The 22,977-nt window shown below is 34.7% G+C and overlaps 1 protein-coding gene across 1 annotated transcript; it reads left to right on the forward strand.

Annotated features, from left to right (window-relative positions):
* The first annotated feature begins 13,051 nt into the window (after positions 1–13,051).
* On the forward strand, positions 13,052–21,435 carry LOC126715495 (putative 1-phosphatidylinositol-3-phosphate 5-kinase FAB1C). Its single transcript, XM_050416120.1, has 11 exons — positions 13,052–14,574; positions 14,919–15,704; positions 15,807–15,960; positions 16,057–16,401; positions 16,637–17,392; positions 17,501–17,832; positions 17,917–18,043; positions 18,180–18,344; positions 18,476–19,999; positions 20,141–20,407; positions 20,955–21,435. Exons 1-11 carry the CDS (start codon positions 13,982–13,984, stop codon positions 21,207–21,209), a joined length of 5,304 nt encoding a protein of 1,767 aa, XP_050272077.1. The 5' UTR covers positions 13,052–13,981; the 3' UTR covers positions 21,210–21,435.
* The last annotated feature ends 1,542 nt before the right edge of the window (positions 21,436–22,977 follow it).

Here is a 22,977-nt window from a genome sequence, read left to right on the forward strand (position 1 = left end):
AATTGGTATCAGAGCCGTCAATCTTGATACGGACGAATGTGATCGAAGAGAACTTTGGAAAGAATTACGACAAATGATGAACAAAGTTTCAGAGGATGTCAAGACTTTGTATGAATCTCACAATGTCATTTTAGAGAAGGTCAAGGCCTTGGCTGAATCTAACAAGGCTATGAATGAAGAGCTCTTAAGATTGCAAGAGGGTCTTAAGAACATGACAGAAGAGGAGTTACAATCTCTTGATTCAATTAAACTCGAAGAACAAATCAAGTTCTAAGAATCTACAGCTGTTGTTGCAAGTCGAGATGTTGATTTTTGTGTCAAAGTGGATGATGATATACATGTACACGTTGCCCTTGAAGTTCAGTCCAAAGAACCAACGAAGAAGGTGACATCATCTTCCAAGAACCAATTCTTGATGCACCAATGGAGGCTTCCATTCAAGAGTCTATGATTCAAGAATTGGCAATCCAAGTGTTAGTGATCCAAGAATCCAAGATGCAAGTGCCAACAATTTTAATGGTTCTAGAATCAAATGAGGTCTTGCGGATACAAGAAAATTCCAAGGTTCAAAGAATCAATGAGACCTTGAAGATTGAAGAACCATTGAAAGCTTAAGAATTTAAGCAAAATTTGAAGATCTACGAAGAAGAAACCTTCTTGCGCATGGGACCGCTTGTCAAAGAGAAATGCATGAATATGGTGACCAAAATGTCACTAAGGTATTGGTCCAGATCTCCTTTGATGAAGACGCTATTTCACAACAACACCTTGTGGGCAAGATGTTTTCAGGGGGAGGGAAATGTTAGGAATGATATAAGCATATGGATAATAATTGTTGTAGATTTAGTTATTTAATTAGTTACAATTTCAAGCATGTTAATCACATTTAGCACATGTTAGAATTATTAATGCACATGGGGAATAATAGGACCATTAGGATAAGGACATGTGAATCAATAGAATAGTTTTATGGTTTTATAAATACCTACTTGTATAATCACATTTCCATCATTAAAGAATAAACCAACTCATTGCTTAAGTGCATTAGTGCATCTCTCTCTCTCTCTCTCTCAATCTCTTTCTTTCTCTACGGAGGGTGACTACCTCGAATTGAGTCAATTTCCATCAATTCCCCTATAATTCCTATCCATCCCAATTAGGAACCACCAGGTTCCTAACATGTACCCAAAATTTCCACCTCAAAAGAGCTTTTATGCTTTGGCTAACTGTTACCCAACTTTTCTGCTCTACACTTTTTTTTTATACCTAAAACACATAACTGACCCTAAGTGGCTGGCCTTGTTATCTACGACAATCAAATGAATTTAGGAAATATCATTCCATGAATTCAGGCCCCTTCATTTCCTATATTATGCAAAAAGTAAGCTAACCCTTTAACCCAATTAAAGCAAATCTGAACATAACCTCCTTAATTGAGAACTTGGGGTTCACAGCCTCTTTTATTGACAAAAAACCAGTCACTTAGAGCATCACAAACTCAATACAAAAGGCCCCAATCATATTCAAAAGGGACTAACCGCATTTTACTTTTAGAGCAAAAGTTTATCCAGCCAGCTAATTTTCTCACAATTCTGAAAATTAGGGGTGGAAATATGGTTATAGGGGAACCTTCCTTTTCTTCGTCACAATCTCTCTTAATTTCTTATTCTCGCTAGTTGTGGGTCAAAGTTTCGGACTTGTATATTTTTTCTGTGTTTTCTTGTATTTCAGTTATAGCAATTTGATTTCTCTCTTGTTAAAGCACCGTTAGCTTTTATTCATTATACATTTGGAATTTTGGGCTTGACCCTTCACAAATAATTACTTCTAAAGAACCTAATAGGAGATTTAGGCTGTTCTCACATTTTTTGCCCTTGTCACAAAACATCATTGAGAAACTTTATAATAATTTTTATTTTTTATATATAATTGTAGGTGGACAAGAGCTTAGCCTATGCTAGGCCAAAGCTCGAGGCCAATAAATTTAGGTTTAGCCCAAGTTTAATGAGCACCAAGCTAAAACACAGACCCGTGCGTCCCTGACAAGTATATCCGAAAAAAAAGGCCCATTATCCCCAAAGAGGGAAGGTAATGCCTTGAAGAAATCTGTCTGCCGAACACAAGATTCGGCGTCTAACATAATGTGGGCGCAAGTGCTCGCGATGAGTTTTGATTCCTCTCATAGGAAGTACGTTTTAGCCTAGGGTGAACCATGATGAATGGTGTAAATAGAGTCATCACCTAGATTAGACCTAGGAACCATATATATAGCATCCTTATGGAAGGATTGATCTTTACTAGAGCACGTGTCGCAAGTTTAAGTATGGGGATGGAAAGATGTTAAGCACCCAACTCCACCCGACCTGTAGGTTGGCCTCCATTCATTGTGTTCTAAATCCTAATCCCATCAAAGGGTATTCTAATATGTTATTCTATACTCACACACACTAACATGCATATAACATCCAAACATGGCATATGTTCCACACTCATTCATAGCACCATTCATTTAACACAAAAAAGTCCAAGGGCGGCAAGTATATCATAAGGTAGTAACATCAACAAGGCAATAACACAACACCATGGCATCAATCAAACGCATCCAATCACTCAAACATAGCATCATGGTATTCATCAATTAAGGAGACTAATCATCATGTTCAAAGATGCATGTTCATATAATGTGCATGACTTACCTTCACTTATCTTCATTTACCTCACTGCATCATAGTACCTATGTATCAATGCATGTTCAAGTTCTCATGAATGTTCAGGTTAAACCAAAACATAAACCATAATTATTAATTTATCAATTAAACAAGTGAAACATATTATTCTACTAACCCTAATGCTAAACATGCGAAAACTAGGCTAAATAGAACCCAAGCACGTGATTAAAACTAATCAAAACAAACAAAATAACAAGAATCCTAAATCTGGGTTTTTGGGCATGAGTATGCGTGTGCATACATGAAGTATGCATACGCATGCCTTAAGTACGCATACGCATGCATAAAGCATGTGCATGCATACATACCCAAAAACACAGTTTTAAAGCACAATCAAACAAAAACTAGCATGCTTCTAATATATTAATTCAACTCTTTATTCAAACATGGTGAAACACAACAAATCAAAACCAAACAAATCAAATCATATTTCTAAGCATGCTTAACATATAAATCAGTCAAGAATAATAAGAACACAAGTTATAAAAGACCTAAATTAAGGAAGATCCTTGACAAGAGACTCACCTTATTTATGGAACACAACCAAACGACAATCAAATAAAACCTATCATACTTCTAATATATTAATTTAACTCATCGTTCAAACATGGTGAAACACAACAAATCAAAACCAAACAAATCAAATCATATTCTAAGCATGCATAACATATAAAATCAATCAAGAAAAACAAGAACACAAGTTATAAAATGCCCAAATTAAAGAAGAGTCATGACAGGAGACTCACCTTGCTTATAGAACATAATTTGGTTGATATTTGACTGACCCTTCAGTACCTGCACAACAAGATTCAATGAGATATCAAGGAAATCAAAGGATTTAATAGTTATAGGTAATCACAACTCAAAATAAAAAGATGTTCTTGAAAAAGCTCTAGAAAGAATATTTGAAAATGTTTCTTGAAATGCGATCAATAGTTTCTACCCAAATGAGTAATAGATAGAGGTTTTAAAGAACCAAAAACATGTGTGGTGTTTGTGAGTGCAGAAGATTTAGAGATGAGAATGTTTTTGGATGAGTTTTGGTGAAAAAGAGTCTCTCTCTAGCTAGGATTTGAGTTTGGAGGCATAAGATTGTATTTATATGTTAAAACTAGGGTTTTCAGGGTCTTTTAGATGTCTTTGGACGTTCCCAAAGGTCTTGGGGCCAGCCCACATCAAAGAATAATGTTTTGGGCTCCTAAAATTGAAGTTTTAAAACCTAGAAATGAATGTGTGTATGCATCTTTCAAGTGTGCGCATGCACACTTGATTCAAGCGTACGCATACTTCCAAAACCCTAATTCCCGACAGCGTTAATGGCCTAACTTGAAATAGACATAACTCACTCAATATAAGTCCAAATTTGGCAAAATATGTGTTCAAATTGAAGCTTAGGATTTCCAATTTCCAATGAAAAAAACCTCACTAACATACTATTTATGGATCAAAAGTTATATTCAAAAGAGTGAGCAAATGTCATTTTTTAACATCATTTTCAAAGTGATTTTAGCACTTTTAAGTTGTGATTATTTCCAAATTATCAAAATAACTTCAATTATCTTTTGTAGACATGTCAAGCTTATCATTGGGACCAGAGACTACAGTTTATTAATTGGGTACAAAATGAGGTATTTACACACAAGTTACCAAAAAATTATTTCAATGGCATTGATGTGGGCTCTATCACTGAAGTGTGATTAGACGTGCTAAAATAGTAGCCTAGACTCAAGAAACCTCCCAAGCCCTATAAGTGGAGGGACCCATGTACGTGCCAAAGATTCTTTAATCATGACAGACCCATTAAGAGTAAGCCAATAAAAATAGACCAAGGGGAAGGAGAAAGGGGTTGGAATAGAGCTCTAGGGAGAGAAACATGAATGAACAGTGAGAGATCAGAAGACAATAGTTGGGGAAGGAGATCCAGCTTGGATTCCCAAATGGACACCTCGATTGTTTGAAATTCTCCTCGGACAGTCACATTTCCATCAAAAAACCATTGTACCACATTTTCAAATCATTAGTCATTGGCCAAAGTTATTTTAGGATCTCTTATTGTGGGCTAAACCCAGAATAGAATACAAATTAATTGGGGATTCAGGCCCAGTAAGCCTAGGGTTGTGGGGATAGAACCTCCATAATAATAAATCTAATAGCTTAAGTGTAGCATTTAATATTGCTAAAGTAATTTGTTTTAAGAGATTTGGTCTTGCTCTATTGGTGACAAATCTCTAAATAGTATTAATTTAATTGTTTACAATTTTTTAAGTTTAAAAATTCTATTTTGTGTTTTCCAATCTATTAGGTTCTAAATATTTATGATTAAATGTTTAGTTTCCAAATTTATGTATGATGGCAAACCAAGAACAAAAACATGTTTAGATTAGGTGTTAGACATTGCTCAAGATTGTTCAAATCAAGATTCAAGAACTGTCAAGCTACAGAAAGAAGAAGCAAGCTACTGTGAAGCTCAATCGATCAAAAATTGCGTTCAGCAGGATTTAAATCAAGCCCAAGCTCGCAAAAATGTTTAGGGTTTTAGTCCAACACTACTAGGTATAAAAGGAAATCCCTAATCGCTTTTTAGAAGCTCTTGGAAGACTTGCGAGTTATTCCTGTGAGATCTGTGAGGTTTCTGTAACCTTCTAACTCTACAAGTGTCTACCGAAACAAGACCTACAATCAAGAATTGGTGGAAACAAGTTGCTGCATAAAGATCTACTACTGATGGTAATCTGAAACTTTTGAATGGGATCTCAAAGTCAGAAACGTGGGAGTTTGTGTTCAATCAATTCAAGATAGAAGAGTTTGTGGAGTCGGAGCTGCACATGGTCATGTTTGTAAGTTCTACAAGAGGTAACTTTAGATTTAGGGTTTAAATCTATTGTAAACTTTCATTCTATCATAGTGGATTTGTTTACCTTGAGGATAGCTAGGTTAAATCTTTCCCAAATTTTTTACCTTGAAATGGTTGGTTTCATTAGTTTTTTTGGATCATTATATTACTGTCTTCTTTATTTTTCCGCACTAAGTAATATGTTTGCATATGTTTAACCTAGATCTCATAATTAACCCAAGTAATTACTTGGCTAATTCATTAGATTAAACTAATCTGTTTCAAAAATGGGTCTAAACAAAACAAACACAATCTAAGACTTTCTCTCAAGATAAGAATAATGCAAGAATTTTAAAATTGTTTTAAACGCACATATATTAAATGTTAAATATTTTGTTAATTAGAGTGACATTTGTCCTAGGTAATGTGCATTGTGCATGACTAATGAACTCAAATAGTAAACGTAATTCTTTCTCCCAAAAAAAAAAAAAAGTTAACATAATTGAGGCATTGATTATTTTACATAGTGTGTGTTTTTATAGTTTTTAGTTGAGAAATGTTAACGATGTCCTTAGGGTAATGATTAATAATTTATTTAAAAAAAGTTTTTATGAGAAAAAAAAAATATTTTGATAGTTTTTTTTATTTCCCATAAAAGTGGTATAAAAATTTTTCTAAAATAAATTATTAACCATTGCTCTAAGAGCATCAGTTAGTATGACCCTTCTTATTTTTTAAAAACACACAAGCTGTCTCTCTCAAGGTACAAAATCATTCTCCCTTCTTCATTGCATAGCAAGCAAACCCCTTCTCTCTCTCCTCTCTCATGTCTTTGCCTTTCCAACCCCTGTCCTCTCTGCCGGTGTAACCCCTTCCAACCCTCTCTCACTCCGCCTGTTTATTTCCGTTTCTTTTTATAGTGAAAAGTTAATATTTAGTTTGTTTATTTGATTGTTTGGTGGAGGAACATGTTGTGAAGCTAACCTCAATGATTTCAATGCCTTTTTCATTCACTGTGCCTCTCTGACTCTCAAAAGGAAATTTGAGTTTTTTGTTTTTCAAATGAAGCATTTGGGCTTGAGTATTGGTTCTCACATTCATACCTTGTCAGCAATATGTATTGCATAATTTTTGTTGATTTTCTTGAAGTATAAGCTGTTTTAATCTCCTTTGTTGTCTTTGGCCCCTTGGAGTTGTTGCCTAGTTTCACAATCAAGTCTGGCGTTTGACTTTGGTGGGACTGACAAAGAGAGAGCATGTGGCAGGGCTGGGAATGAAGGAGGAGGATGAGAGAGAGAGAGAGGTTCGGCAGTTTGAACTAAAGAGAGAGAAATAAAATGTGTCTGACTCAGAGAGTTAACGATGTTAAGTCCTTAAATTTGAGTTAAAGGTGCCAATCTAAACACTTGTCATTGCTTTTGGAAGAATTTTCTCTAAACTGGGTTCTAACTATTCTTCCAAAATTTCTTTCCAAAGTCACCTCCTGTCTTACATCCTTCTACTCATTAAAAATGGCTAGATTATAAATTAAGCGATGTGCATTAATTTGGCCTCCTTTCAATTTTGTTCCTAAATGGTGAAGTATGGACTGGAAATTGGAGACCAATAAATAACAATTCATTTTAGGCCATAAAAACTTGAGGTGACCAAATTTATCTTTTATTTTAATGTTTTCGACATTGGTGTTCAGAACTTTTAAAATACCCTGATTAATTCCTTTGGCACGAGATTTAGTAATCATTAGGCTAATCTCTTCATTTAGACCTATGAGGGTTTAGAAGGAAAAAGAGTCTTCTCTACTGAACTATTAGTGCTTGCATGTTTTTGTTCTCAACCATGAAAATATCTATTTTCATATAAATCTCCTCCTATATAGATCACATACTTATTATCTTTGATCAAATCTCAAAACATTTTTCCTCTTAAGAGAAGTTAATAACCTTGAACTTAACAGTACGCAGTAAACATTCATAAATTTTCTGTTTTCTAGAAAAATTTATTCAAGATTTCTACAAGTTCTAAAAGGGTATTCATTTCAGATAGTGTGTAACTGGAAAACTAAGTTGGTTCGTCTAGTTTTGCCGGGAAGGTAGCACACATGCAAAATGTGAACCAAAATTAGACCTACCTACCATTTGGGTACTTAAATATTCACATTAACTCAGATAGTACATCTTAACCAAGGAAATTGATCAGTCCACATCAGCTGTAGATGTACAGAATTTTAGTGTTTTATAGCAAATTGCACCTAATTTTATTCCAATTGTTGAGTGTCGTTATTGGTTTATTCAGCTAAGAAATAAGTTGGAAAAAATTACACCTATATAAAAAAAAAAAAAAAAAAAGTTTATAAAAATCATACATAAATCAAATAAATTGAATAAGATATCTCATGATCTCTCTCTCTCCCGTGAGAAAGATGTTTTATGAGACCGTCTCATGAAATAGTTTTCTTACCTAATTAATCAAAGTTCTATGATGCTCTGACTCTTTATAGGTACAATAATTTAGATTCCTCTTTTTTTTTTTCATTTTTTTTTTAGAGATAATTACAACATGCTTCTAACCTCCCAACTCGAACCCTTTCCCTCCTAAACTCCCAAACATTTTGTGTATGGGAAGATGCCAATTTAGATTCCTCTTCTACTATTCCAAAACACATTTTGAAACCATAGCAAAGTTGTAGTTAAATAGATTGTACAATTATGTGGGTTTTAGTTAGTTTAACTGGTAAAGTCTCTGATAGTTGAATAAGAGATTTGGAGTTCAATCTCCGCCTACAGAAAAAATCGATTAGTGTCTTAATCTGATGATAAAGAGTTGTCTTCAGGAGCAGACACCATAGATTGTGGAACTCTCTCAAAAAAAAAAATTGTACAATTATTTTTCCAAACAAAGAGGGTGTGTCGGTTTTTTGGACTATGTTTATAAGAGCAAATTTTATTAAAAAAAAAAAGTGAATATAGCTTTGATGACTGGTAGCTATAAAGGATGCGTTGAATCTTTTTAAAAAAGCAAAGTGTACTATTCTATCCAACCTTAATGTCACTTTTATTTTTATCCAATAGAACCTTAATTCTTCTCCCATTATCACTTTTGCTTTGTCATTAACTAGCAAAGTTCAACGATGAATGCAATGTAAGCCTAATCAAAGCTACATGGTGTTAGCACTTCCAACACTACGATTGAGATATTTACCCACTGATTCTAAAGAGAATAAAAAAATTAGAAAAATTGTGAATGCGATATGACACAAAAGCTAGTGGAATTTCATTTGTCCCAGTCATGTCATGTGGATGTTCTAGCCGACCAAATTGAAGGAAAATACAAGCACAATACATGTCTATAATTTCTTGTAAGGAATCATTAATTAAAATAGAAAGCACAAGAACATGAAGGATAATGTTTAAAGATACAATACCTAGCTAGAAAATCCTAATTCCTATTGCTAGTGTTTTTCACTTAGGGAATTGATTTTGTTCTTAAAAGTGGATGATGATACCATAATATCACCCCTAAAGAATGAAAAAAGAAGAAGAAGAATATTTTTACAAATATTACCCTTAGATTTGGTTCTTGAACTTTTGCTTTGAACAATTAACCCCCCTACACTTTAGTTTTGTAACAAATAAGACCTTAAGTTTATATTTTCCATTAAATTTAATTAAATAAATCAAATAATGTGTATATGATATAATAATGATATTTTAAAATTATTGATGATGTGGATTAAACTATGTGTATATTATATGATTAAATGTGTTTTTTTTTGGAGCATCTAAATGTGCTAGTTTTTAATGGAAAACACTAATCAAATGTTTATAATTTGTTATAAAACTAAAGTGTAGGGAGTAAATTGTTGAAATTAAAAGTCTAAGTACTAAATTAACATTCATATTAAAGCCCATTGATTTTCTCAATAAAAAGAAATATTAAAGCCCATTGAAATTATCCCAACCAAGTAATTCAAACTTCAAACAGAAGGTTAATTATATATATATATATATATTGAATCTAGGTTTCTTCATTTTTAATTGCGAGACATTGACTTAAGGAAATAAAATACTACCAAAATACAAGAAGAATATTAAAGGGGTTTCAATTACAATTAAAAAAAAATGGAGGTCTCTCTCTAGGCCTTTATTAAGGCAGAGGAAATGCAATTTGTATTTTGTGGGGCCTTTGTAGCCCTAATTTGACAAGCATTGATTTATTATAAAAGCAGAGTGTGGGTATGTATGGATTCTCCAAAAACCATCCAAAAGCAAAATCAACAAAATAACTTATCCTTCACATGGAGATGAGTCATGAATGATGATGGCGATGAAGAAATTGTCGAGAATGGGCGGCTCTCTCTCTCTCTCTCTCTCACCCTACTTTCTTATCCCATACTGACTTGTTTTTTGGAGGAATGATGTAGCTTTTGTAACAATAAAAGTGTATCTAAGACTGTTATAAAAAATGCCAATTTGGTCACACACACAAATAATAATAAAAAAGTTTAGTATGTTGGAAAAATTATATATAATCTTAGATAGCAAAAGAAAACGCCAAGAAGATAAACAATGGAAAATTGAGGGAAAAGCCCCACTTTCGGTATACCTTGGCAGATGTTGTCCTCTCACCAAACTTAATGCCAAACTAATGCTACCAAACACTCCTACCTGTAAATGTGCATGACACATGCCATTGCATATATACCCTTTTTCTTTTTGGGAAGATCTCACATTCTCTTTAATTTGTACCATATCCATATATGTGTTAGATTATTGGTGTTTTTTTCTTTTCTTTTTCAAAGGGATCTCTCAAATGATTCCACCATGATAATTTTCAAAATAAGATTGTGGATTGGAATCAGAGCTCGATTAGGGTTAAACAATTATTGGTATGGTTCGAGGAGAGGTTATACTGCATGCTCTTAATGAAATTATATGTGTCAGTGGTCATATGATTTAATAACATTTTATCCCTCTTTTGGGGTTAAGATTCGAGAGTTAAGATTACCCACTTAAAAAAATTAATTAATTCTAATAAAGTTACCATATAGTCATACCACATTTAAAAATGTGTTGATTAATTATTTATTGTTGATTATTTCGAATATCAAATTCAAAAAGAAAAAAGAAATGATCCGATTCAAATAAGAAATAATACTACAAAGTCACATTTGTATACCTACAATAATTTTATATACTTAAAGATATATTCTTACTTACAATAATCATAATCTTAATGTATTTTTTTCTTCTCTCTCATTAGTTATAAAGTCTTCCATCTCCGAACATATTGAAGCTTGAGTAATTGACTAGATTTTCATTTTTGTTGAATAACTATCTATTATTTTTTTGAGGAACAAATAACTATCTAATAAAATAGTATTAGTTGCTTTCTTTAACTCATATGAGAGTTTTCAAATAGAAAAAAAAAAAAAATTGTAGGAGTTCTTGAGACTAGTTCAATGTATTAAATTAAGGAGTTTTCAATGAATTCCAAATTTTCAATACAAAAACAAATTTTATTATTTTAAAATAGGAACATCATTTTGAATACAAGAACAACATAGGAATATCCATCTTTCCTTTTTGTGAAACAAGATGAAGCATATCACAGTCATTTATCTATAAAAAATAAATATCTTATTTTTCTTTTCCTTTTTTGTAAAAGTGCATGTATTTACTTTTCTAAGAGTCAAACCAAACTAAATGGACTAGAACTAGAAGTTCCCAATTAAGACTAACACAAATTCAGGTAGAACTTGAAGTCGTAAGTCCTGACCTAGCCCAACAAGACCACGTTCTAGACGCTGTCAAAAGCGCGTGAGTCACACCTGCCTTAACAACCAAAATTAAAACCCTTATTAATCGCCCGCAAAATCCATGTATTAATGCTGACTAAAGCTGCCAAATACGTTTTTGTTTTTTACATAATATCTATATCATCTCATGCTCATAATGAATTTATTATATGACTGATTGGATTTGATCGCAGCATCAACTTTTAAATAAATATTTATTATTATTATTATTATTTTTGTGACCTATTTAAAATATTAATGACGTGACAAAATCAGATTTGTTAAATTCAGAATTGATTACTAGGATTTCAAAAATTATTCTATAAAATTATCCTTAACTATAAATTATGATTCCACTTGATTAAAGTTTTTAAGATAACTCCACTTTTTTTTTTCTTATAATATGATAATTAGGGGATGGACTTGAACTTGGACATTTAAATTGGGAAAAAGTTTACATTTAAATCGACTTGCAAGAAAGAATTAACCCATTACGTGACGCTTAAAAAAATCTTTCACAAACTTCTTTTAACTTGTTATGTTCTATTTATTTCAATGAAAAATCTTATGTAAATTTTTTTTTCTTGTGTTTGGTAGTATAAAAAAAAAGGTTAGAAGATAATTATCTCTTGACTTTCTTTATTTAAGCTTGATATGAGCTAAATTTGTTTTTCCATTAATTTTTTTTTTTTGAAAACAACTCTATCTTACATAAAGCTAAATAAGGAAAGTAAAATTATAATTTTTCAATTTATTTTAAGGTTGCTACCAAACATAGGAAAATGAAATAATTTCTAAAAAATGCTTTTTGTAAAGAGAAATGCACGTCGACAATATTTTACAGCACTTTACTAACAAATTTTAATTAGCAAGTTATTACAAGTTATTATTGGTGGGTAAAAAAGTAATTTAACGGCAATTTCAAATTAGAACCGACAACAAATTACCGCTTAGAATTTATTGTGAAAATATTCTGGAAGTAACACTTCTCTTTTGAAAAATGATTCGTTTTAAAAAAAAGAAAAATGTTAATATCAAAACAAACGGAACCTAATAACATGACTTTTTAAAAAAATCATATGACTTGTTTTAATGATACACTTCAATAGTTTTTTTTTTTTTTTTTTTTTTTGAGAACTATACACTTCAATAGTTTTATGAATCATGTAGTGGATAAAGGAAGATTCCTTCAAAGGAAAACTTTATCATTTTTATTAAAAACATTAAAAAATGTCACTTGAACTGCAATACTTTTTACCAAATAAAAAAAATAAGTTTTAGTAGATTGTAAAATCCAATCCACTCATTCTAAAATAAATGGATAAAATTGTATGAACACACTGCAAAAGAATTCTAGAGAGAGAGAGAGAGTAAAATTGTAAGAACACACTGCAAAAGAATTCTAGATAGAGAGAGAGAGAGAGAGAGAGAGAGAGAGAGAGAGAGAGAAGAAAAGCTGGAAGGTAGAGTAGGAGACAAGAAAAATATAAAGAAAAGAAAAGAAAAAACCTGTATGACGCATCATGGTGACCAAGCAACAGTTCCCAATTAATGTGTAATTAATCAAAACCAAACCCCCCATTAGGAAAATCATAGAAAGAGAATCATCTCCACATTAAACTAATATTCAACCAAAGCAAGCTAGCAATTGCAAGAGAGAGAAAGAGAAAAAAAGAAAAAAAAAGAAAGAAAAGTGCTTTTCCTCTCTCTCTCTCTCTCTCTCTCCTTTCTTAAACAAATAATAAGGTGGAGAAGGGAAAAGAAAAGAAAAACAAAGAGAAAAGAAAAGAAAAGCAAAGCGAAGAAACAAGGTTGAAAGAAAGAAAGAAAGAAAAATAGGGTTTTTGTTTTTGAATGAGAGTTTTAGAGTATAGAGAAGAAATGGTTGTAGAGAAACGAGACATTTCCTCCTCCGATAGAAAGGGAACCTTCTCCGTACTCCTTCTTTTCCTTCTTCTGATTCTCATTCTTCCCAGTATTTAAAAAACAAACAAACACACACACTCTGTTTTCCTTTCCTTTCTTTTCTTTTCTTTTCCTTTTCCTTTTCTCTCTTACACGCTGTTTCCTTTCTCTTCTTCTTGTTCTTTAACAACAGCAAAAACGGTGTCGTTTTCGGGTTTTGGATGGTTCGTTACACTGTTGTATCACTGTTGCGATGCTCGAATCGGTTACCGGATGCATTCTTGAGGAGTCCGGAATCGGTTAGGGTTTTTCCTTAATTTTTGCAAACTGTTTTTTTGTTTTTTTGTTTAGGTTGATTTTTAATTTAAGGTAAAAAAGAAATATATATTATTGTTGTTGTTGTTATTGTTCGTTGATGTTCGTTTGTTTGTTGGATTGACTATTGAGAGATGTGTGATGTGTTTTTTTTTTTTTTGTTGTAAATAAACATATTTTGTGTTTTTTGGAGAAATATATGTAAAAGCAAAAAACAAAAAAACGAAAAAAAAAAAAGACACACATCCGAATCACCCGCTATTTTTATTGTGGGGTTTTAGTTTTTATTATCAAAATTTGTTTTTTTTATTTTTTTTATTATACCAAAAAAGAGTTAAGAGATACTAAATTTAGAAAGAGGGAGAGGTGAAGGGGATTTTGCTATTGGGTTAGTTTTGAAATTCTATGGGAATACCTGATAGGTCCCTAATAAATCTAATAGTGAAGTTTAGGTCTTGGTTTTCTTGGGTAGCAAGTGATTCTAAGGGATTTGAAATGCTTACTAGTGATTCCAAAATGGGTTGTTGTTGTTGTGAGTGCAATATGAAGCTTAGTCAAAATAGTTACTCTTGCCGGAGTTGTGGCAGGTCGGTGTGTGGGAAATGTATCCGGGGGGGCTATGAGCTTCCGGTTGTTGAATTGGGTAGTGGTGGGAGTATGAGTATTAAGCGGTGCAAGCTTTGTACTGGAAAGGGTGCAGAAGATGTTATTACAGGGAGGAAGGGTGGTGGTAGTAGTAAGAAAGTGCATCCTGCTGTGTCTCCGCTAGAGAGCCCACGAGAGAGTCCTGAGCCACCATCACCACCACCGCCTTGTTTTTGTAGTAGTGGTGAAGGAATCAGGAGCGAATCTATTCGGAGTGATCAACTTGCTCACTATCTTGAAACCCGGGAATATGGGTATTCGCCAAATGCAATGATCAGCCGCAGGAGCATGATGATGCTGTCCTCTTTTAGCGGTCACCCATCTCCTGAATCTGTTCGTCGATCTCCCTACAGGTAATCCCACATGGTTATTCGTGCTTTTGAAAGTTTGTTTAGTTAGATGAAGTTAAAAGGGTATTAGAGTTTGCTATATGTTTTACCTATAAGTGAAATGAGTTTTCGTATTGTTGTTTGCTTTGTAAATGTGTACTACCAAAGATAATTGAATTTTATTTGAGTATCCTTGATGTTATTATTATCTTGTCAATAGTCCTATTTTGTAAGACAAAACTAATGTGTTGATACTTTAGAACTCAAAATTTTGACATATGATTCCCTTGTGTCACGAAAACAATCCCATTCTCTTTTATTAAAGTCAATTTGTCAACGTGTGAGTAAATCTCTATTTACTAATGTAGGAGTGATGAAGACGAAGCAGAGGATTCTGGGAAGCTATTTTTCAGCCCATCAATTGAATATTGTCATGATAACTCAGATATAGATTCAAGTAGTCTTAGAGCTAGACATGAGTTTTACAGTTGTAGGTCAGTGGGATCAAGCCCTTCAGACAGCCCCTCTAGGATTAATTTTACTTCTAATAGAGTTGGGAATTCTGTACAGCAGGGGCAAGAGGGAAGCCCTTATTCTCAGAATGCTGGTCCCTTTGATCAACCAATCCTGGCTATTTTGAGAGGGTCTGAGGATCCAGATAACAATGATGATTGCTCTGATGACTTGGCAATTTTTCGGAACCAGAATGAGAAGTCTCAAAGGCCATTGGATTTTGAAAACAATGGTCTTATCTGGTTTCCCCCACAGCCTGGTGATGAAAATGATGAGGCGGAGAGTAATTTCTTTTCATACGACGATGATGATGATGATATTGGGGATTCAGGTGCAATGTTCTCGTCCAGTAGCAGCCTTGTTAGTGTGTTTCCAGCAAAGGAAAAACAAAATGAGGGTAATAAGGAACCTCTCAGGGCAGTGGTACATGGGCATTTTAGGGCTCTTGTGTCACAGCTCTTACAGGGGGAGGGTATTAAAGTGGGCAAAGAGAATGATGTTGAGGACTGGCTCGACATAGTTACAACATTAGCATGGCAAGCAGCAAATTTTGTTAAACCAGATACTAGCAGAGGAGGCAGCATGGATCCTGTTGATTATGTAAAGGTTAAATGTGCAGCATCAGGAAGTCCGAGTGAGAGGTATGATGTGTTTAAGGTTTTTCAGATACTCATTTTATAAATAGTTCAGATTCTTTCCTTTGCAGGTCTATGCCATTAAAGTTGTGGATTTGTTGTGTGCAGCACTCTTATAAAGGGAGTAGTTTGTACCAAAAATATCAAGCACAAGCGCATGACCTCGCAATACAAAAATCCCAGACTACTTCTTTTAGGAGGAGCCCTTGAATACCAGAAAGTTCCAAATGAGTTGGCTTCTTTCGATACATTACTACAGCAGGTTTTTATTTTTCATTTTTAATGCACTGGTCCCTTTATTCATGCAGTGAAATAAAAAGTTACAGGGATGAACTACTGAGCTTTGCTTTTTTGACAGGAAAAGGATCATCTCAAGATGATTATTTCAAAAATTGAGACTCTTCGACCAAATGTTCTGTTGGTAGAAAAAAGCGTATCTTCATATGCCCAAGAACAACTGCTAGCTAGGGAAATCTCGTTAGTGTTGAATGTTAAGAGGCCATTACTGGAGCGTATAGCACAGTGTACTGGTGCTATTATTACTCCATCAATTGATAAAATATCTACAGCACGGTTGGGACATTGTGAACTGTTCCGGTTAGTGAGAGTGTCTGAAGAACATGAGACTGCAAATCAGTTCAACAAAAAACCATCTAAAACCTTGATGTTTTTTGAAGGTTGTCCTAGGCGCTTAGGTTGCACGGTAATATTTTCTATTTAGGAAAGAGCATGCTTCCTCTCTCTCTCTCTTTCATTTATTTATTTATTTATTTTTTGCGTGTTAAATTGATTGGGGCTATCTGCCAGTATTTCAAGCTGTCCCAGTTTTATTGGTATTGCCTTATGATTGGAATTTCCATGTATTGGTTAAGTCCATACTCCATGGTATGAAAATACTAGGTTCTGTCTCTGATCAGATTGTTGTGGTTCATTTGCAGGTCTTGCTGAAGGGCACATGTCGTGACGAACTAAAGAAAGTTAAACATGTTGTTCAATATGCAGTGTTTGCAGCCTATCATTTATCTCTTGAGACATCCTTTCTTGCTGATGAGGGTGCTAGTCTGCCTAAGATGACCCTTAAACACTCAATTTCTGTACCAGAGAGAACAACAACGCCTGATCTAGCTATTTCTGTAGTCCCTAATTGTCTTGCGTCAACCAGTTGCCCAGCATGGACTGATATCTCTCTTCAAGATGAAGAAATTGCGGGTCTCAATCCAGAAATTGAAGGATTGGAATTATTGGGTAGGCATCTTGATCCTGTTCATCCAACTGGTTCCATGAACTGTAGGGTTGGAAATGCACCAACCGATGCATGCTATGATGATTTAGCATCTTGTGTGGGTTTGGAGTCTTGCACTTTAAATCAGTGTGAGGACTTTAAAGGGCCCAGAGTGTTTCCTTCTGTTATGAGAAATCTTTCCCAACAAGAACCACAAGAATCAATGGCCCAAGATGAGACGCTTGCTGGGGAGATGAATGGATCTACAAGATCTGAAAGGGCTGATGAAAACGAAGTCTCTAGTGAATACTTTTCAGCCGCTGAAACTCACCAGAGTATATTGGTATCATTTTCAAGCCATTGTGTGCTGAAAGGAATTGTATGTGAACGCTCTCGGCTCCTGCGCATAAAGTTTTATGGTTGTTTTGATAAGCCTCTAGGGAGATATCTGCGTGATGACCTGTTTGACCAGGTAAATCTTTTGGGTTTCCTTTGGTTTAAACTTCAATTATTTATTCTCTTTTACTAAATTTCAGTTATAAAGTGGAATTATGTTGGTTAATAGAACTTGTATTGTTAGGCATGTTGCTGTCGATCATGTAAAGAGCCAGTTGAGGCCCATGTCCTATGTTTCACCCATCAGCAGGGAAATCTCACAATCAATGTTCGATGCCTTCCGGATATAATACTACCTGGGGAACGGGATGGCAAGATCTGGATGTGGCACCGATGCCTAAGGTGTGCCCATGTGGATGGAGTTCCACCAGCTACTCGTAGAGTGGTTATGTCAGATGCTGCCTGGGGACTTTCTTTTGGAAAGTTCTTGGAACTTAGCTTTTCAAACCATGCAACTGCTAATCGTGTTGCACCCTGTGGTCATTCATTGCAAAGGGACTGTCTCCGTTACTATGGGTAAATTCTATCAGATTTGGAACTCTTGTTAAATTTCAATTGTTGAATGCCACATTAGTGGTTGTTGACAATCAAATTCAACAGGTTTGGGAGCATGGTTGCATTTTTCCGGTATTCCCCAATCGATATTCTTTCTGTTCATTTGCCACCGTCAGTGCTTGAATTCAATGGCCATGTTCAACATGAGTGGACAAAAAAAGAGGCTGCAGAGGTGTCTTTATGAACCTGAAATTTTATTTACACAATTATTTTGAACTGATGCTAAATAAGTAAACATAAAGCCAATATAGTAGCTTTTGTGAGTATTTGGGATCACTATTTTAGTAACCTACTACCTTTTGCTACAGCTTGTCCATAAAATGGAGACCTTGTATGCCGAGATATCTGATGTACTTGATAGCTTGGAAGAAAAATGTAAGTCATTTGGAAATGAATGTTCGGACACGAATGACTTACAGGGCCACATCATGGAGCTGAAAGACTTGCTTAAAAAGGAAAGAAATGATTACAATGTATGTACTGACAATATTTAATATTCTCATTACAGGATTCCTGGTTTTTAACCTTGGAGAATGCCTATATTTTCTTATTTTGATTTTCAAGTAATATTACTCTCAGCTTATAATTGTCTCCTCTTTAATAGGGTTTGCTTCAACCGGCTATTATGGAGACTTCACAGCCAGATTGGCTGGCTGGAGACATTCTGGAATTGAATCGCTTGAGACGCTCTCTTTTAGTTGGTTCACATGTTTGGGATCAGCGGCTTTGTTCATTGGACTCTCTCCTTAAAAAGAGTTCTATTTCAAAGGCTGCACAAGGGGATGCATCTTATGCCCAGCTGAAAGAGCTTAAGAGTGAGTTATCACATAAGGATGGCATGCTTGGTACTGGGTATGAGGATTCTGACTCTTCAAAATTACATGAGCCTCCTGGCAACAATTTGCAGTCAGAGCAGGTGCAGCCTAATATACCACCCTTTGAACCTTCTGTTGCTGTAGACTTGATGTTAACCACACGTCATCATCATGTCAGAGTGGAGGAAAAACATTCGGATGGGGAAGTTAGTGTAAATAAGACACTAAGTGAAAGCTTATCCCCCAATGAGTCTACTCTATCTGAGAGAATAGATTTGGCTTGGACGGGTACTAATCAACCTGCAATGAAAGCTCAGCCTCATTCATCACATGCAGACAAACTCCAAGCTGGATCTGTCAGGCAGATTAGTCAAAATGATAATCCTCCTATTAGAAGGTTAATGTCACCAGTGAGAGTTTATTCTTTTGATTCTGCATTACGAGCCCAAGAAAGAATCCGGAAGGGATTGCCTCCCTCTTCCTTGCATTTGTCGGCTCTTAGATCTTTCCATGCCTCTGGAGATTACAGGAGTATGGTGAGAGATCCTGTTTCCAATGTAATGAGGACTTACTCCCAAATGCTGCCATGGGAGACACAGAAGTTAAACTTAACAGGCGGTTCCACACCATCATTTATCTCCTCCGCATCTCATATGGCTGAAGGTGCTCGGCTGCTGCTTACGCAAAATGGCCACAACGATTTAGTTATTGCCGTTTATGAAAATGAACCCACTAGTATAATTTCGTATGCCCTTAGTTCCAAGGAGTATAATGATTGGGTTGCTGATAAATTGAATGAGCATGAGGGAAGCTGGAGTCCCCATGAGAGCAGTAAAGAAGATTCTGCAGTTTCCACCTTTTCTGCCTGGCAGTTGGAGTTTGATTATATCCATTATGGTAGTTATGGATCTGAAGATGCTTCATCATCTATGGGTACTTTTTTTAAGGATCCCAAAAGACCTCCTCATTTAACAATATCTTTTGAGGATGAGTTTTCAACTGGTGGAGGCAAAGTAAAGTTTTCAGTCACTTGTTATTTTGCCAAGCAATTTGACTCTCTAAGAAAAAAATGCTGCCCAAGTGAAGTGGATTTTGTGCGATCCTTGAGCCGCTGCCAGACATGGAGTGCACAAGGGGGGAAAAGCAATGTATATTTCGCCAAGTCATTGGATGAAAGATTCATTATAAAACAGGTTACAAAAACAGAGTTGGATTCCTTTGCGGATTTTGCACCTCAATATTTTAAATATTTGACAGAATCTCTTAGCTCGAGAAGCCCAACTTGCCTTGCAAAAATTCTTGGCATTTATCAGGTTAGGCCTAACTCTTTGCTTGTTTGGTGTGTGTGTGTGTGTGTGTGTGTGCCTGCACTCGGGTGGGTTAATCTGGGTATAAGGTGCAAAGACCAACAGTAGTATCTTCTTGTGATTCTCATCTTAGTGATGTGATGGCAGGTCTCTGTAAAACATCTAAAAGGTGGTAAGGAAACAAAAATGGATTTGATGGTGATGGAGAACCTCTTTTTCAAGAGAAATATCTCAAGGGTTTATGATCTCAAGGGCTCTGCACGAGCACGCTATAATTCAGATACAACAGGGACAAACAAAGTACTGCTAGATATGAATTTGTTGGAAACATTACGTACAAAACCTATATTTCTTGGAAGCAAGGCAAAGAGAAGCCTAGAAAGAGCTGTCTGGAATGATACATCATTTTTGGCGGTAATCTTTTTTTATTTTTTAATCTTCTAATTGTTATAATAGCATCAAATTTGATCCTAACTGAAATCAGAACAAAAGTTAATGGTTTAATTTGTTTTATAATTGTGGATATAGTTCGCATTGACATTCCCTAGGTTTCTGAAACTTACTCTTTTGAGGTTTTAGAAATCATTGACATCCCCTTGGTTTCATATTTCTAATGATGCATCTGTTAAATTTAAATTCGTACCAAGTAGCTAGTTATATGTAGAACATTTTATTTGGTTTTGAGCTTAATAACTTGAAATGGATAACTATGTCAACATATTGTTCAACACAGTTAAATCTGCCAACAGGCTCTTTGCCCATTTGTAAAGTCCATGGGAGGTAATGCCAATATGAAATCCATGGTGTCTGGTTATTGTCAATATTTTACCTAAATATAAAGTGTAAGGTTGGAATTGGATAGGATTCCCAAAAAAAATCATAAAATGGCTTATAGATTTTGTTGTCATTAAAGCACTATTTAATATATAATGATTTTTTTTCCCATCTCATGTTTCTTCAGTCTGTGGATGTTATGGACTATTCCCTGCTGGTTGGGGTGGACGACGAACGCAAAGAGCTGGTTTTAGGGATCATTGATTTCATGAGACAGTATACCTGGGACAAACATTTGGAGACATGGGTGAAGGCATCTGGGATACTTGGTGGTCCAAAAAATGCTTCCCCCACCATTATTTCTCCCAAACAATACAAGAAAAGATTCCGGAAGGCAATGACTACCTATTTTCTCACTGTACCTGATCAATGGTCATCATGAACTGCATCATTGCAATTTTTTTGTTAACACTCCAAAATGCATCTGTTTGTCAATAAAGAATAGGGGGGATTGAAATTGCAGATAAAAGGAAAGTAAGATTCCTCCTATGAATTCTTTTTTATTTTATTTTTTTATTTCTTGTTTTGTACACTCTGTATATGGGCAGAACTAGCCCAAATGAGAGGCTTTACACTGAAATCAAGAAGAGATGGTTATATTGTTGGTCTGCTTTTGTGTCTCAAAATTGCTCTCCCTAATTGTTTGTCATATGAAAACTAACACATTATTGTGAATTTTCCGCTAACATCTGTTTGGTGCATACTCTCTATGCCATTTCCTGCAACTAATTAAATGTTCGCTTTCCGTCCTTGCCAGGAGTTGTTGATGTTGTATTGAAATTAAGGTGGATGTCCTGATTGCAGTTTGTTATAAAATAGCCAATGAGAAAGTTAATCCAAAATGCTTAATAATCCATGAATTGATATAGTAGCCAAGGTAGGTACAATGTTAAATTCTATCAACTCACGGGTTTGGTTTATAACTCTATATAAATAAGTAGATCAGTTCCAAACAATATTGTGGTACTCACATGAGACTGTTGTGTTGCAACTGTAATTTCATACTCTGCACTTGTACATGGATTAGGTCTCACGTGAGACTCATGTTGCCATCACATCGTGGTAACATGAATCATAATGGAAGTTAACTTCAAATGCATGGTATAGCCTTTATTTAGGGATCTGACTCTGAATATTTTTTTTTGGGGGGGGGGGGGGGGGGGGGGGGGTGTGGGGGGTGCTGGGGTTGTGTTAGTTTGAATATGGGGATCTGACTCCTGAATCTAACCTCTGATCATATGGCCATTGGTTTAATGTATATTATTAAAACTTTGCCAAGTATCCCAAAGTATTGCAACAACAATTCTCCTCTCTTGGCTCATTGTAGAGGATTACATAAAATACACCATTCGATTGACTTTATGAGTTGATTAGATTTAAAACCTACCATTAATTTTAGTTAATTTAATTGGTAATTTTTTTTAACAATTAAAGGATTTGTTGTGTATATATATAGTGCCCGTTAACACCCAACTTTATTTCAGTATTTTTGCCAATTTTATAGACTGTGGTGTCAACTTTATATTGTGTTCTTTTTTTCCTATTTATCCAATTTTTTTATTATTAAGTGAGACATACATTATTTTAACCTTAACAAACACCGAACAGTGCTTATTAGCATTTGGCTATATATATATATATATATATATATGTAATAAACCCAAAAAAAGAGAGAGAAAGTATGGAGTCAACTAAAAATAATATGGTAGTTTGATAGCAAATTGTGTTGTACATTTACGAATATGAAATTATAAATGAGGCGGCTAGTCATGCTTTTAGTAAATTTGGAATAAAAGCAGAGAGAGAGAATTAGGGAACAAGGTCTCCTCCTTTTGGCTCACACTTAGGCAACTTTGTCGATGTTTCCTCCTTTTTTTAGCTTTCCTTTGTTCAAAGTTGAAAGTTGAAACAGCCCCGAATCCAAAAAGGGCACCAGCAAATCAAGAACTCCATTCACATGCATGCACATGTCCTGGACTCTCTTACATATATGTAAAGTATTAATCATGCATATCAAGAGAGAGATCAGAGATATGAAGTTTCTCTGTCAATGTTCTTTGTACTAAATCTTTTTACACATGTGCCAAAGTCATCTGGAAGGTTTCTTCACATGACTTGTTTGCTTTAAAGCGGAAATCTTTGCGCTGAAA

This window comes from Quercus robur, chromosome 1 (genome assembly GCF_932294415.1).
Source record: "Quercus robur chromosome 1, dhQueRobu3.1, whole genome shotgun sequence".
In the NCBI taxonomy this organism is placed as follows: domain Eukaryota; kingdom Viridiplantae; phylum Streptophyta; class Magnoliopsida; order Fagales; family Fagaceae; genus Quercus; species Quercus robur.